At 38.6% G+C, this 18401-nt stretch overlaps 1 protein-coding gene across 3 annotated transcripts in view; it reads right to left on the bottom strand.

Annotated features, from left to right (window-relative positions):
* Positions 1–18401, bottom strand: part of TMEM200A (transmembrane protein 200A) — a 56529-nt gene that overhangs the window by 35973 nt on the left and 2155 nt on the right. Inside the window, exon 1 of one of the 3 annotated variants that reach the window (XM_065056934.1) lies at positions 6272–6294. The exons of the other annotated variants lie outside the window; for them this stretch is intronic. Coding sequence (XP_064913006.1) covers positions 6272–6276 — 5 coding nt within the window. The 5' untranslated portion in view covers positions 6277–6294. Of the gene's footprint in view, positions 1–6271; positions 6295–18401 lie in introns of those variants that run through there. 3 annotated transcript variants of the gene reach the window in all.

Genomic DNA, 18401 nt, shown 5'->3' with positions numbered 1-18401 from the left:
AGCCTCGTCTGTGGGAGTTTCGTAGCTGTGCACATGTCCTGTGTGTGTGTGTGTGTGTGTGTGTGTGCGTGTGTGTGTGTGTGTGTGTGTCTCCCTGGGGTACACATGTAGCCTTGCCACAGGCTGAGCCTGTAAACAGGAAAGCAGTAGTCATGTTCATCAGTCTGGGGTGGAGACCTCCAGGTTTCAGTGTGCATCACGGTTGGGCTCCAGCAGCCACATATGAGGAATTGCCAGGCTCTGGAGCTGCTGAAGGTAATGGTTGCTTAGAGCATCCCTTAACTGTTTGCTGTTTGCTTAAAGCTGATGTATAGATGGCCTTCAATCCTACAGTCATATCAACATTTCTTAAGTAACAGCAAGGTCTTCTTTATGTGCCCCATACTACAGCCTTTCATTTAAAAAAAAATAATAATAATAATAATCACAGTATCACAGTATGTTTGGGATTGGAAGGGACCTCAAAAGATCATCTAGTCCAATCCCCCTGCCGGAGCAGGAACGCCTAGGTGAGGTCGCATAGGAACATGTCCAGGTGGGTTTTGAATGTCTCCAGAGGAGACTCCACAACCTCCCTGGGCAGCCTGTTCCAGTGTTCTGTCACCCTCACTGAGAAGAAGTTTTTTCTCAAATTTAAGTGGAACCTCTTGTGTTCCAGCTTGATCTCATTATACCCCTTGTCCTATCATTGTTTGCCACCGAGAAGAGCCTGGCTCCATCCTCGTGGCACTCACCCTTTATATATTTATAAACGTTAATAAGGTCACTCCTTAGTCTCCTCCAAACTAAAGATACCCAGCTCTCTCAGCCTTTCTTTATAAGGGAGGTGCTCCACTTCCTTAATCATCTTTGTTGATCCATGCTGATAGGTCTTACCTCCAAGCTCCTGGAAGACTGTTGAATATTTTGGAATAGAATACAAAAGCAATCCATCGTACCCATCACAGCAGAAAGACAGCAGTAAGTAAAGGCATGCCATAAAGGTGAATATAAGTCCACAATTTGTAGAGTCATCTAGTTATAGGACTGTTATGTGCATTAATCTTCAGTTGAGAAAAAAGTTTACTGAGGAAGAGGTATGGAAGCCAGCAAATTCTAGGGTTAACTTTCTTCTACATCTGTATTTCCCCACACTTTGCATAATTTTCAAGTCATTTACCTTAATCAATTAGATATCTGAATGCCCACATATGTGCTTTGAAAGTGCATAACAAGACAAAAGGTTAAACCTTAAGTTCAAGCAACAGGAGGTTGCCATCAGTTCAGAATGTTATATGTGATTCAGAGTTATTTTTTTTCTTCTCAGTATTTCTTGATGTGCACCTTGCTGCCTTTTCAAAATAATTGCTACTATGGCTTATTATTTATATGCTTTGGAGTCTTTGGAGGCTGTCTATTTCAAATCTTAAGAGATCCAATCTTGTTATTCATTCATGCTTCAGCATTAAATTGGCTTATTAAACAATATGATGATAATTACTGTGGAATTTAAAAACGCTGATCTTTTCATAACCTTAAAAAGTGAAAGACTCATTTTAATGTACCCACAGGAATTACAGGAACTTATATTATTATTTCCATAGTGACAAAAGTATGCTTTATGTTTACAAAATTAGCATGAACTTCTATAGAGAGCTTGAATTGTAAACATCTGCTTACCTGCGCTAATTTTCTTCTTCATTTTAGGTTCACAAAACTTTTACAGTAAAAGAGTTATTGCACCTTGCATGCAAAATATGATCTTACAAGTTGGGTGTGGAATTTGTTTGGAAACAAAATGCCTTTAGTGCATCTAAATCCTGAAATTCCCTGCATTAACATCAGTGTGATTTTTCATGCAACTGATGGCTGCTAGAACTGGCAAGCATTTGTAGAGCTGAGGCCAGAGTACTACAGCTTTTCACATTGCTGTTTGGCAGGTGAGGAAAAATTCTGTTATCCCATGGAAACTGGCAGACCTAATCATATGGTTTTGCTTATCAATGAAACACATGAGCTGTGTGATTTTTCTAAGCTTGTATTTTAGTTCATTTCCGCAATTGATACTTTGACCAGACAGAACGATTTAATAGCAGACACGTGGCCAACAAGTTGAAAAACTGTTTTTAAAAGTGCTCCTGCTGTGTAGAGTTTCTTCCATTTTTAACTTATGAAAATAGTTCAGCTCTTAAGTTATTAGCAGCAGGTCATACACAGTAACAACAGCACCTACAAACTCCTTCACCAACCAGGACCTTTCAGTACCACGTGCTCTAAAAATAAAACACAGTAGTCCACGTCTCAAAAAGAAGTATTTGTTTCTTAGACCTTAAATGTATTAATTTTTCTCTTTCTATTTTTTTATTTTCCCAATAAGTTCATTTTAAAAAAATAAATTAAAAAAAAAAAAGACAATGACTTCTCCATTGCGTTCAGCTCACCTAACTGTGGTGACTGCAGAGAACAAACTCCTTCCCTCCTGAAGGCACATCTGTGTATATGCTTCCACCAAACTGTAATACTACTGTAGCTCTCCTGAACTCCCTCTAGATTTTCACATTCTATTACAGTGCATCAACTATCCTGAGTCCTTCCTCATATTAAAATTAATTGAAAGGTGCATTCAGCAGTATATTTTCATGTGCAGTAAGCTGACTGCAGTTAAGTACGGTATGACCACAGAGAAAAATATTTTCTGTGACTATCTTTTCAATCTAGGCTTGTCATATGCTTCTGTGCACTAAAAGCCTTGTTTTGGCTTGCTCCCAGCCTTCTCTTGAAACAAAGCCTGGTCTGTCTTGGGTAGATTACTTGTCAGCATGTTGGCATACATGTTTAGATCCTGGAAATAGGAGCTGGTTAGTTCCTTGCTTCTACAGAGCAACCAGGAAAACTCATATGCTAATTTTTATCTAAGTCACTCTAAAATGCTGACTATTGGAATTACATTCTAGGGAATGCCTACTACCCTTGCCTCATCTTCCTTCAGAAACAGTTTCTGAGTGGCAATAAAGGCCTCATCCAAAGCAACCTTAAGACAAAACAACCACTGAAGTCTACTACATGGCGCAGTATAAAGTAGACCACATGAAAAAAAATATCACTGAGTAAAAGGAAATTACATTACAGGAAGAACAAGCACTTAATGAAAATACTAGCTCACGTTGGATTCTCATTGTTCTCCTTAGCTCTCTCTGCTTCTCTTCATCTTTCATTTCATGACTCACTCATTTGTCCCAAGACCTTAAGAATCTCACATAATGCAGCACTGGACAGATTGGTTGGTAAAGGCAAATCATAATCACTAGTACCTTTAAATCATAAAAAAGCTATACTGATTAATATATGCTATAAGTGCGCAGTGGTATAGCTTTTACAGAACTGGAAATAAATAAAATGTACTTTATGTTACACTGTGTAAATGTACATTACTACGAATATATAATACTAATATTCAGTCAATGCCGAGATCTCAAGAAATAAAAAATAGTGCCTAAATTATTACTTTCAGATAAGGCCAGCTAACATATCACAAAATGTTTGTTTTTACAAAATCAATAGCATTTTTACAAAAATCATTGTATACTGTTGTCTGGCCTTTGAATACAGATGAAGGATGTTTTGCACAGACCACAGAGTCTTTTCCACTTCAATTATCAGCCAGAATTGCAGCCACTGGGCACACTTACACTATGCAATGAAATGCAGTAAACTACCTCTGAGCTACAGCTAACAAAGTCCAAACCAAAGCACTGTGCAGCGGTGACATGAATGAATATGAACTGAGATATTAACCATGCTGTGGTCTATACTTGCAAATCTATAAGTAACACAGTAATTCTTCTCAGTACTATCAAAAGGTACCAGCTGCAAGCTTTTTCAGCTTGTTAATTAACCCATAAACATGCCAAACCAATTTCTTCATGAACACTGTGGCTTGTACATTTTACATTCTTTGCTGAAATACCCGAAGTCTTATTTTGCTTATGAAAGCATGTATTTCTCCTTAAACTAAGTATTTATTTACTATAGTATTTGCATGAGATATTAGAGGGATTAAGTATGTCTAAAAATACTACATTCATAGTTATTAAGACCCCATTGTCATCTAATTTGTTTCTGTTTGGGAAAAACTGGCATATCTAACCTTCCTTCTCCAAAGCCTACCAATGGGAACAGTCCAATACCTCATCAAGAATAAAATACAAATGTCATAATGCCCTTCCTCCAAAAATATGTTCCACCCTCATCAGTGCCTTGGACAAAACCTCCAAATCCCACACCTGAGACTTACCAGGAGACAAAACTAACTGTGACTCAACCAACAGAAGCTGCCTATAAGAAGCAGAAGCAAGAGGAAAGGCAGTCTCCTACGGTGGCATTTCTTCCCTTTGGATGCCCTTCCAGGCACAGAGCCATTAAGGGTGTGAGCCAGCTTGGACGGCAAGTTCCCCAGGGACAGGAAGAGCCTCCTCACTGACTGGCCTGCACGTGCCACCCTCCCCTCCAGGGCAATCTTCTCATCTAGCCCTATAGCTAGTGGACCTCATCTCCACAGTCAGTAAGGATGTCTACAGACGCCTCCACACCTGGAGTTGCTCCAACTATATATATCTGTCCAACGACACGGCCCTGAAGTGTGCAGACTCTTTCTTACATGCATACAAACTAAAATCACTTATTCTTGAATCACAGTACCACAGAATAATTTAGGCTAGAAGAGACCTCCACCACTAACTCCAAAGTTGCACCAAGTATGCAATTCACCTTTATTTTCCTATAAACGGCAAAGGAAGACAAAAAAGAATTATTGTTTTAAATCAGAAATGGCTCAGAAAGTGCTGAAATTATATAGTAATGTGTGCCATATAAGGCACAATTCAAGTCTTTGTTCAAGCTATCAAGAATAATATCAAATTGTTTATATGCAGTACTGTACATTAAACCTTGTTCTTTACAACTTGTAGCATGAAAACTGGTCCTGAACTCACAGGGTTTGTGTACATTACCCAGTCCTACATGGAGAGAGCTGGACCAGCTCATCTGGAACACAGATGAGCCATCCCACATCTGAGGCATCTCCACAGGGTACTGAATTTTGTTAGGAGAGTTTGCCAGTATCAACCCTACTTTTGCTACACACAAATAATGCATTAAAGGCACAGTGTGTCTGCAGAATTTTACTCCTACTTGGACAAGTTTGTTCCATTCACTATACTGAGCATGTGCAATCTAAACTTTATCCAAGGAGCTGTGTGCTGGAGAACCACAGCCAACCTCTCCAACATCTGTTTATCAATATAGCAGTAGAGACTTGCCTAAAATAAACATCTAGACCATTCCGTTTGTCTAAATAACAAGCTTACATTATACATTTCAAACTAATAGCTTTGATGGAATTTAAATCCCTCTAGGAAAAAGCACTACTTAGCTACAAACACATGAGCGTTCCCTCCCAAAAATATATATATATATTCATGGACATATTATGCCAGAAAAGATCATTTTCATCTGCATGCTGCATACATAACCAAGGAAATTCACCTCTGATTTCTGTATCAAGCCTATGCCTTCTTCTTGAGTTAGGTATTTCAGAAAGATAGTCTTGATTTTAAGAGAGATGACTCAGGTGTTAGACTGTACTTTAAGAATTCGTTCTTCTCACTATTAGAAATGTTTCCAATTTCAATTGTTATTTTATTTTCAGTTTCAATATTTTAATTTCCAATACATTTTGGTGTATTACGATGCCTTCTATCATTAGTGATTCTGCACTGGTATCAACATTCAGAGAGCTCTCTCACTCAAGGTATATAATACTGGTTTGATTTTGCATAGCACCTTTCATTGAAGTATCTCAAAAAGCCCTCATTAGTATTTATGAGTGTTGAGCATCCTATAGAAATATTCCCATTTTGCAGATAGGCAAACTGAAAGAAAAGATACTAAAGATTATTTTCTCCAAAGGGATGAAAATAACATGGGAAGAACGTGCCTGTGCATTTCTGGTCAGGCAAGTTTTCCAAAGCCACAGACTACATCTGGCAAAGGTAGGAAAAAACCCCCGTTGTCAGGTTCTTATGCCCATGATTCTATAGCAAGATCATTACAATTTGAATACATTATTTCTAGATACTGTTGTATAAGATTTAGGTGTACAATTCAGCATTTAAAACAGGTTAGAAATGCACTACTAATTTGATACTAATGTTTCAATTACATTAATGGTACAAACTGTCTACCATAGGAATGTAACAGTTTTTACACTGCTTAAGCAACTGGCTGTTCTTACCCCATTTCAAGCAATGAGATACTTTAAGCCTAATGAATCACAAGCACCAATATCCACAGCAAGCCCAAATTCGCCTTGGCAGCTGCTGAAATTCCGACCTACGGCAGAGACAACAAAGATCTCAGCCTGGCAGTTCAGTCCCCGGTGACACCGTGTCCATCGAAGTGTGCACATGCAGTCGCTTCTTCTCGCATCTGAACCTGGGAGGAAGGGTTTTTTTCTGGATCAATGAACACTACTGAGTAGATGAAAGAACTTAATAGGTTTTCTCCAAAATGCAGCTAATAGCTATCAGAGTGTATCCTGATTCCTATTAGGCACAGACCTCTTACTCTCACAGCCTTACGTCATAGGAAGCAGCAGGGCAGATCATAAAACAGGGCAGATAATTACAGTGTTTCCCATTCCAGCAGATGGGATTGCAGACCCAGAAGAAAGAAAATTCTTAGAACATCTGTACAACTTTTCCTACAACTCCAATCTTATTGCTCAAACACACTAGAACGTAAAGGTTACTGAGATTTTACAACTCCTTTTGAAGTAAGGGATATGGGTTTTCATGAATGGCCAGCTTTTTGCAGAATGAACATCTGACCTCCTGAGATTTACTGGCCTCAGAAAGACTTTCTTATCTGTGTTAAAGCATTTCTAAAAGTTCTCTAAAAAGTGTTTCTCCAGGACTGGAAGAGACATCTTACCCATTACGTTTTCATTAAGAGTTTGAATATCACTAATAAGAAAACTGAACATCTACTTCATATCTTGATTAACCTGATTAACCTACTTATGATAATCAAATAAATTAGAAGAAAGAAAAAAAAATCTCCCCTACTTTCAAAGTTCATTTTACTCAGGCATGTTAGATATCATTTAGAAATTTAGAAGACAGGCATTTTAAAATCCAGCCAATGACAGCATATGTTTAGGGATGTTAACAACAAAAATACCACCTTGACACAGCTTACATAAACAAAGTGTTATTTGAAGAAAGCACAGTCTGGAAGGCTTAGGGGGTTTCCAGGATGGCAGCTCATAAACTCAAACTGACTGTCATGGCTTTGAACTAAAATCCTTCTGTCTCCTGAGAGCTGTGTTGGCTTGCTTATGTAATAAAGGCATGATTTCACAGAAAACATCTTTGATATTTTTGGGCCATGTAAGAACCAGCATTAGGTCCATGACTAGCTAACACACTGAATGAAAACCTAACCTTGCCTTCAATTTCACATGGTCAGGATCTCACCACACTCACCAGAACAACAGTAAGCAAACAAGAATTCAGTCCTTTCACAGTGTCCTGGAGATCACAGCAGGGAAAGGCAATTTTGGACTTGCATCATCCAGTTCTCAGTCTGTAACGTCTAACTGTTCACCAGTTTCGTGACATATATTAAAGTTTCAATTAAAATCAAGGATCTATATGGATATAAAATGTGAGTAATGATAGCAGAGAATCCAAATTCTTATGTCTTTGCTGATCTGTGTAATTTGTACAGCTCTAGAAATTAGCTTTGCAGGAGTCATTCAGTGTCCAGCATGCAGTTCATGGTTATGTGCACCCTAGATATAAGCAAATCTAAATACCATTTGCTTCCCAAAGCATTTTCTACTTTCATGTAGGCAGAGAGCAAGAAGAGAGATATGAAGCAATGGAGGAGAGAATGGATCTCCTACAATATAAATAGAGGAGAGAGCATTGCAGGGACACAAAAAAAACGGAAGGCTTTAAAGGACTGTTTCAGAGAGGTACAGAGCAAACCAGCTGTTATCAAACCTTTGACATAACATCACGTCCATGAGATTCTTACATGATTCAATACACTCTGGTATCTTGTCTGTATCTATACAATGCAGAGGTGGCCTAGGTTCACATCATAAAGTAGGGCTAGAGTATTAAGGTACTTTTCCTGCTATTCTTTGAAGCACACAACAAAACTAGGGCCCTACAAGCCTCCATATGAGGCAAATCCACTACCTGATTTTTATTATTTTTTTTTTAACAAAAAGCAGGGAAATAAGTTCCATAAATGCTCCACTCTCCTCCCAAGATTATGTGTGTATATATACATATAGAAATATATACATGGAAAAATCAGCCAGAAGAGTTATACTAGATTCAGACAAATGTTCAAATAATGCAATACTAGCTTGGCTACATAGCCATGCTTTTTCATGCTCCCTCTTCATGAACTTTTCAGCCAGAATGGAGAAAGTTGCTGCGCTATAAATAGAGTCTGCCTCAGTAAAAACAAACAAAACCCATACTGAGAATGAGCAATAAAAAGTTTGACAATAAAATATCCTGAAGTCTAAAACACAAGCCAAATGTAAAATTATTAACACGAGCCATTCATCAACTTCAATTTTATCATTCCCCCAAAGCCATGACATGGAGTCATATAATCTTTTGGGTTTTGATGAAATCCAGGATGGTTTTTCTGGCTGTATTTCAGATCTCTGCTGTGGCTCATAGATTCTGTTTTTACAGTTTGATCATTATGACTAGTAGCTCTTCTGAAAAATCTGTGTAGAGCAAGTTATACTCAGCAACAGGCATCTTCTAGCTTTTGTACACAATGAGCTTGTCTAATCACAGCCACGTGGTTTTACATGTAATGTATGCAAAAGTGGTTTTAAACGCTTTTTAAACCTTTTTTTTTTTTTCTTCATGAAAACATCACTGCATCTAAAACAGTAAGAAATGTGTAAAGTAGGATCTGTAGGTATTTTCTGTCTCATTCATCTCATTGATGTTTCCATCTGAGTAGATCATTTCCTACCAAGATGGGATTTTAGGCACAGGAATTGTAGAAACCTGCCCTGCACCTTAACTTCAAGGTCCATGTGATTATATGCACAAAATCTCAGCTTTTGAAAACAAAGTGCTCAAGACCTTGAAGAAAGATCTTGAAAACCTGAACTTAGTGCTCATCTCAACAACCTCTGTGAATATCCCTTCCTCTTCTGCCTACCTTCCATATTGTGAACCAGCATATGTGGGCTGGAGCTTGGCTGGAACACATCCCATGACACATAACCATAGCACATCATCATGTACAACACAGCCTAAAAGGCAGAAGTATGGTGAAAAGGCAGACACGAGGCAGCACAGACATGCATATGACCATGCTGAGGGCAATGTGTCAATGCAATGCAGTTGTTGCTAGAGAAGCTTTTAGGTTGAGTGTTTGCAAAGAGCTCAAAAGCCACAAATATCTAGAGAACACTAGGCAAAAAAGCAGATCAGACTCCTTTTCTAGGGCCCTTTTACTGCTGTTTGTCACAATCTCTGCTGTCACTGCTGAAGACTTCAGTGTTACCCCACCATGTCTTTTCTAAAATGCCAACCATAGGAAATGCCAACACCTGGTCTCATAATTCCTTGTAGACTTACTGAAAGACAAGAAGGAAAACAGTGTTATGATATTAATGCCGCAGGTAGTCACAGTACGTGACAAGACCCACTTCTCCTACTTCCGGTTACTCAAATAAGAAGCTACTACTTGTCTAAGACATTACTTGCAAAAATATAGTCTTCCCCTATAGAATAACCCATGTCTGTGGTTACTTTTATACCATTGACCTATCTTCCTTTCTGTGTTCTGCCTTTATAACATCATTATATTCACAGTCCTGCAGTTATCAAGGTATGAACTGTGTTTACCTACAATTTTTAATAAAGTGTAATAAACTGTGTCAGAGTCTTTGCAAGTTTTCTGTACAGCACAGAGCTACTAGATGTATGCAACTGAATCAAATGCAGGCAGTTAGGCTCAACACAACAATAAAATTATTAAAACAAAGCAATAGAAGAATCCACACAATATACACTGCCCATACCTTCAAGTACCAAGCCTAACCTAAGAAGCCCCTAAGTACTAAAAGATTTTCAGCCACATAGAATCATAAAATGTGCTGAGTTGGAAGGGACCCACAAGGATCATCAAGTCCAGCTCCTGCCTCTTCATATGACAACCCCAAAATTCACACCATGTGTCTGAGGGTGTTGTCCAATTGCTTCTTGAACACTGTCAGGGTTGGGGCCATGACACCTCCCTGGGGAGCCTGTTCCAGTGCTCCACCACCCTCTGAATGAAGCACCTTTTCCTAATGTCCAACCTGAACCTCCCATGGCACATCTTCCTGCCATTTCCTTGGGTTCTGTCATTGGTCGCTAAAGAGAAGAGTTTGGTGCCTGCCCTTCCTCCTCTCCTTGTGAGGAAGCTGCAGCCACGATGAGATCTCCCTTCAGTTTCCTCTTCTCCAGGCTGAACAAACCAAGTGACTTTAGCTGCTCCTCATACAGCTTCCCCTCCAAACCCTTCACCAACTTCACAGTCCTCTTCTGGACACTCTCTAGTATCTTAGTACCTTTTTCTATCCTGTCGCGCCCAGAGCTGCACATGGTGCTCCAGGTGAGGCCACGCCAGTGCAGAGCAGAGCGGGACAATTGCCCCCCTTGACTGGCTGGCAATGCTGTGCTTGATGCAATCAGGACATAGTTGGCCCTTTTGGCTGCCAGTGCACACTGTTGGCTCATGTTCAACTTGCCATTGACCAGAACCTCCAGATCCTTCTCCGTGGAGCTGCTTTCCAGCATCTCATTCCTCAATCTGTATGTACAGCCAGGGTTGCTGTGTCCCAGGTGCAAAATCCAGCACTTGCCCTTGTTAAACTTTGTGTGGTTGATGATTGCCCAGTTCTCCAATTTGTCCAGATTCCTCTGCAGGGCCTCTCTGCCCTTGAGAGTATCAACAGCTCCTCTCAGTTTTGTGTCATTGGCGAATGTACTTAGTATTCCATCAAGTCCCACATGCAAGTCATTTATGAAGACATTGAAGAGTGCTGGCCCTAAAATGGATCCCTGCAGAACCCTGCTAGTGACTGGTCACCAGCCTGATATAACCCCATTTATTAGAAGCCTTTGAGCCCAGCCTGTCAGCCAATTGCTCACCCACTGCACTGTTTGTTTATCCAGCTGCATGCCGGACATCTTGTCCAGGAGAGACAGTATCAAAAACTTTACTGAACTCTAAAAAAATAATGTCAACTGGCTTCCCTTGGTCAACTAGGTGGGTAAATGCTCTTGTGGATATCGGTATTCCCAGACACAGTCTCACTGTTAAAGGACAACATCCAAAGCAATTCCAGGACAAATGACTCATCAGAAAAATCTTCCAGTCCAAGTTTCCGTAACATCAGTACCTTCTCCAAGGGCCATCTCTGTTCCAGGCTGGTTTAACCAGTCTCTCTCCCCATCTGACTTCATAGCTTGCTGTACTGGACCTTCCTTTTCTTTTTCCTTCACGTTTTTCCCAGTAGATGCTTCTTCAACTGTATATTTAGAATAGCTAGATTAGGAGAGAAAACTTAGAACTGAATTCTGAAGTCCACCTCTTCAGCCACAAGGTTTAACAAAAGCATATTTAACCTGAGGGTGATGCTGATAGGCTTCTCAAGGAGTATGAACCAATGTGGTAGGCCTGTTTCCAAAGCACTCAATATTCTGGGCTGAAAACTACCTCCTAAGCTCAAACCTGAAAACCACAGATGACAAGCCCTATTCAAAATGAAACTGTGTCTAGTAACAATTAGAATATTCTATACAAGAGATAATTTTCCTTGAGACTACATCTAAATTCTGCAATGAAGGATTGCAGAAACTGAAGATCACATTTTTGGCTCCAGGTTCTCCCTTTGGGCTTTGCCTTCCCTAACACAGGGTAAATACTTCCACTTACACACAATGCACACAACAATGGTAATACAAACAAAGATTAAATATCCTCAAAATTCTTTGGAGAAAGTAGGAAAGACGACGAACTTCATATGTCATAAAGTCATGTCACAAAGCACAATAATAATGCATTTGTATGCTATGAAGGTAGCACAAGAATACACTGGTAAAATTATCTAGAAAACATTAACAGAAAGCTATGCTACTTTATCTGGGCCCAGCCCCTCATAGTCTAAGTCTGACTCTGTGATCTTACCTCTTGTATACAATACCATCTAGTCATAATAACCAAATTCCTCAGGAAAAAAAAAAAAATCTAATTGAATTAAAAAAATTCACAGCATTATGTACTAAAATAAAAAGAACCACAGTGTCTGCTATAACCTACTTTCCATTACCAATTCAACTCTACAGCCAATAGGACAATGAAAAACTACAAACTGGAGTTCTGAAAAACATTACATTGCTTGTCCATAACCAGTGAATGCTTCTGTGTGTAATTTCATTGGTATGTGTATTGTTTGCAAGCCTGGATTGGAAAACAGTGACTTGTGCCTTTCTAACATAATATAGCCTATTGAACTACGTTCTAGCAACATTTTTAGGATCTTGCAGATATTCCACCACGGGCATCAGTTAATGAGGCTGTGTCCTAGAAGAATAAAATTGGATTAGAAAAAGAATGGCAATAAATTCAGAATAGGCGTCTGCAAAGTAATTTGAAAAGAAATTTCTTCCTGGCAAAGAGCAAAGCAAATACTTTGCAGGGGTCATAAGAAAGGTTTGAGGAAAGCACTTTGTCATTGAATAAATGTGAACCGATTCTACTGCTCTAAAGTCTATAAACTGTATTAATAACCAAGCCGTTACTTACCAAGAAGAGTCTGTTAGGCCTCTGGATGTTTATTATTAATATCTGGTAGCCATTTTTGTACCACACTATTATTACCAGGCCAATAACTGTGGCATTAAGGAACTGTCAGCTGGAGATTTATTTTGCATGCAACTTTGTGCTTGTTTGGTAAACCTCTTGTAATCCATTTGGGAGTATGGTGCCCTAGTATGTTCCACTAATTCCACATGTTTTGTGTATCTAAAGTTCCAAATTCCAATTTCCATAATATGAAAGTTACTACTGTGACTACTACTACTGACATCAGATTTCCTTAACGTAATTAGAGCAGACAATGGCTTCCAAATATACCTTTTAATATCTCACTTCTATTCCAAATCCATATTTCAAATCCTGGAACAGGCTGTCCAGAGATGTTGTGGAGTCTCCTCCTCTGGAGACATTCAAAACCCACCTGGACACATTCCTGTGTGATCTGCTCTGGTGAACCTGCTTTAGCAGGTGGGTTGGAAGTAGATGATCTCCAGAGGTCCTTTCCAACCCAAACCATTCTGTGATTCTGTGATATTAGGATCATTGTGATAAGATTGCATGGGCTGAGGTAGAAAATATTTTAACAAGTCACGGATCAGCACCCAGTACTGGCTGCTGTGCCCAGGCACAGGCCCAGCGTGTGGGACTCCACTGTGTCTCTTTCATGCTACCAGAAGGATACCGGGGGGCATTTGCAGCCAAGGCCAGCTAGCACCCTCTTGGGTGTTTAGCTGGTTCAGAAGCTCCTTCCAACCAAGCAGTTTGGATATGACCATCTCAAAGACAGCTTAACAACTGTACACAGCCAGAGCCCTCCAGCTGGCCTCATGGCCAGAGAACAGGCCTTTGCCTCATTAGTTTCCTAACACAAACATAGCAAAAAACATATCAGAAAGAAAACTCTGTTTGAGTATGGTGGCTCAGTATTCACTTGATAAACACTATTTAATTATCCATCATTTTGAAGGAAGTCCCCATTGTGCTTATTGTGCTCAGTAGTCTTCTGTGAGGTGACAGATTACATAGATCTGCATGGTGGTAACTTTTGGGTTCAGGGTATTAGTCGGTTTGCAAATGGAAACGACAGTTGACCTAACTTGCAAATACTTCAAAATGCAGTTTCCATCTTCATAAGCAAACTATTCTCCATAGATCCCTTTCCTTTCATATATCTGTTTGAACTGATTTTATTACAGTATATCTTCTGTAAGAAGTGTTTAACATCACTTTTGCAGAGCATCCTACTTTGATAAACAACAAAGACATATCATTCAAAATGCATCCTAGGGAGACAAGAATTAATCTCTTCATTTTCCAGAGTCAAAATATGGGAATGCTTCAAAAAAAGAAACACCATCATAACTTCTAGTCTTACTATACTATTCATTATTTGAATTTATTTCCATTTATAACACTGAATACAGCATCATTCATCTTTAAAAATGCAACTGAACTGTAACTCTCATGTTTTCTGCCTTCGTTTTTTTCTTTCTTCAATATTTCTCTTTTGTCATTTGCTCTGTTTTCCACTTTCCATTCTCTTCTGCTTTCTTCCTTGTTTTTTATTGTCTTATCTGTCATTTAACTTCTCTTTCCTACAGAAATATTGTCATACCTCAGGTGAAACAAGCCAGCTGTTAAATACACAGTGATTTATAGCAAGAAGTACACACCTGCAGAGTCTCAGAGTATCAGGTTTATTCCAGTTGACCTCCAACAACACTACCACAACATCCACATCTCCAGAACAGCACTGTTCCATAGTGCATCCCTTTTTCAGGGTCCAGCAGGTTGCCCCATACCTTATACACCAAGTGAGCCCAGCACAAGATCATGCAAAAGAAAGAAGCTCTAGCAGCTATGTTGCGTACACCTTGTGTTCTCCAAGGAACATCTCCTTCAGAAAGGTTGTTTGCTGCAGCAAAACACAATGCTGCTCTCATTCCTCTTCATGAAGGAATACATTAAATGTACATTTCAATGTCAAAGCACACCAGATTTAATAGTTTAGCAAGAGAAACAGTGTCTGTGCACATATCCATGCAGAGAGGAACGTATCTAAGTATAGGTAGTGGGATCAAGTTAATTGCTAGGCTAAAACGTGTGTCCTGGACAATCCTGCTGACTTGTATGAAGACAGGCAAGTAATACCAACACAACCCAATTCTTGATTATGGGTTTTCAGTAACAACTCAGAGCTATTCATTTATGTGTAGTTTCTCACACACCGTATCCTAACAAATCATAAACAGAAGCTTTTTGCTAATGGAAGAAAAAAAAAAAAAAAGTAACTGGAACTGTTTTTAATTACAACATACCTTCTTGTATACTTCCTCTGTATTTTAATATGCAATATGCCTTTGTTACTTCGAGTTACATAAAGGAAAGAAAAAACTCCAGTCTTTCAGCTACAATTTTACACATGCAAATAGGTAGATGGATAAGTTATGGTGCAAGTAATGGCACTTTTTAAAATTTAATACATAGCAAAATGTGATAAGATTAATTATAAGCAAGCTTTTTCTTCAACAATAGGTGACCGATTACACATAAGCAGAGCCACTTATTCAGGCACATTCAGAGAGAGAATGTGGAAAAAAAATTCAAATTCTATTACTGTTGCCACTATCACATCAAATTCAATACAATAAGTGAAGTTTTTTAATGGTGGTTTAAATTGACAAAAGAAATTACTTTCAGAATTACACCCTTTATTGGAAGAAAGTAGTGTGGCAATCATTGGAAAGTTCTAAAAAGTTTGCTTTGGTTTCATATCCACTCTCTGAGCTAATGCTGTAGTTCACAGCATAGGTCAGGGATAAAAGTACAAACCTCTGCTACTTGGAGCTAAAAGAATTAAGTGTCACTGACCAATTGCCAAGACTCACAGGCTATTAGCACCCAACTCCATTGAAAACGTCCTTTCCATTTTACATCCAGAGTGAATTATGCAGTTTCAACAGGCTCAGATTTTAGCACTTTTTATTAACGAGTTTTAAAACCGTAGGACTGGGATGCTTGGTCCAACTGTCTTTATGAAACAGCAAAGAAAAAAATAAAAAAAGAAATAATATAAAGAGATTTATTTTTCCTCTCTAGTTCTTTGTATTTAAACTAGTTGCTATGAAAAGTAACATACGCTATGTCTCACATCTCATGTGATTTTAAAAAATTGTTTGGTTAGTGTATGTATCTGAAATGTATTTAGTTGAAGTAACAAAATCCTATTTTCTCTGATACAGTAAGAGTTTCATAATTTAGCTCAGTGGGGTAGAATTAAAAAATAATGTAGACAAATATGTTCTTTGATTTTACTTATTTTAATTGGAGGAAAATGGTCACACCTTCAACAAAAGGAACAACTGACTAAAATTCCAGAGAATTATAAATAATAATGTGAAGTTGATATTAATGGACACAAGAGAACGAAGTGACAACTGCCTTACAGTCCTCATAAGGCTTTTCAGAGACTTCATACACAAGAAGGTAGTTCATTGCTTCATTTTCAACAAGTTTGTTTTGGTACTACCTTTCCTGAAATCTCTGCTACATCATGACATTTCATTTACAATGTTCCTCAGACGTCTAGTTTTTTAGGTGGCCCTGCACCTCCCTATCACTTTTTTAGGTACTGAAATATGCAGAAAAAAAGAACTATAACCTTCCCCAACATGAAACACAGAAGAACAGAGGAGGCAACTGAGGAAAATCATCCTTCTTTCTCAGGTCTTTCGGCCATTGAATAATTTCAAAAAAACATCAAGTGCTCTCTGCAATATTTCTGTCACCAAAACACCAAAATAAGAACAGTAAATGATACAAACATGTTCTGCTACTGTTACAGATAAAAGGTTTCAAGTATCTCTGTACTACAGAAAATTCATTTGATTTAGTTAGCTGTGCAAAAAAACTTGATTCAAGAAAAGGCACCCAGACTGCAATAAAGTTCTAGAAGGAGATTGTAATTCAATTTATGCTAAGAGAGTAGTATAATAAGAATATTTTAGTACCAAGTTCAGTCATCAGGTCCACTTGAGCTGCTCATGGCAAAATTCACCTATATAAAAAACAACTATATATATAGTTGTATATACACACACCCAGTAGTGAATTGTGTTATGTGGAAATGGTTAATGGTGGAGTAAAGAAAGAACTTATTGCTGTACAGTGAGACTGAGGTCCCAACATGGAAGTCTAGAACAGTGTTTATTCTCACAAATTCCACAAAAGGGGGACACCCAGCAAACAGTAAAACTACTGGCTATGATAACAGCTGTGTAAAACATCTGTTGGGTAGCTTAATTCACTGATGTTGTCAGCATTTCACCTTTCCATGCAATTAACAGTCCACTTATTAAGAACCTAATTACCCAGAGACTGTGTGGGTGATGTGTTACCCAACAAAGAAGAAAAACAAAAACTTTCCCTTACAGTGTTTTTATGTTAAAACTGAAGTACTAACTAAAAACTAAAGCACTAACTCAAGCACTGTCTGCAATTTCCTTTTGTTTCTAGTGGGCTTGGAGAGTGTACACGGCTCTCCGTTTTAAAATATGTATCAGACTTCCCTAGGAAGATTTCTAGTTCTTAAACTATTGATTAGTATCTTTGACCATCCCAAAGGCAATCACCAGTTAGCAGCACAGGAAGTAATATAAAGATTCTGCTGGTAAATAGACATTGAGAATGGACCTCCCTAAATCCTCATAGTACGGTCATATTTGGGATATCCTCCCACATCCATCATACTGCAGCATCAGAAATCTTAACAAGGTTTTCAGAGAACAGATTCAAGTCCTCTTAAGTTTTTTACATAGAGCTGTAATACAAACACCTAATAGGATACTCTACCTGGTCTTCAGCTGCCTTTCTAGAAGCGTTCAGGTCCTCCTTATACATTGTCTGACAGTCTCATGCAGAGTTCTGAGACTTCTTAGGGTGTCTAAACAGGCACGAGATGCCTATGTTTTCACAAATTAATCCTACTAAAAGTCTCCAGTCTTGCACACTAAAAAATTATTCACATTTCCCCTTTGTTCCAATATCACAAGATCAAACGTGTAGACTAAAAGTAATTGATCTGTTTATAAGGCATAATGGCATCCAATCAAATGTAGGCATCATCACTAGGCAAGGATATCAAGTTCCTCTTATTTCCACTACATTCTGTACCACTGTCATAGACAAGACTGACAGCATCCTTTGGAAACCATCCATGCCAGCAACCTTCAGGTTTGATATTGTTTTTATGTCATAACTTTGTCTGATTTCAGTAATTTTAGTGAGAGTTTTCACTGATTTTCAGCATTTCAGATTTTTGGCTCCTAAAACAAACTGAACCAAGCACAAGAAGTAGCAGTCTCCTCCTGCTGTTAAATACATGTACTTCACTCCTTAACCAGTTTTCACTTTTCCTTTCCCCTTTTGCCCCCAGAGAGGTACGAGTCAATCAAGAATATACAACCTGTGAGATGCGGCTGCTGTGAGCACCTCTGCACAGCACAGGT

The sequence above is a fragment of the Columba livia genome, chromosome 3 (assembly GCF_036013475.1).
Source record: "Columba livia isolate bColLiv1 breed racing homer chromosome 3, bColLiv1.pat.W.v2, whole genome shotgun sequence".
In the NCBI taxonomy this organism is placed as follows: domain Eukaryota; kingdom Metazoa; phylum Chordata; class Aves; order Columbiformes; family Columbidae; genus Columba; species Columba livia.
The sequence above is the reverse complement of the archived record's forward strand: the minus strand, read 5'-3'. Positions and strand labels throughout refer to the sequence as shown.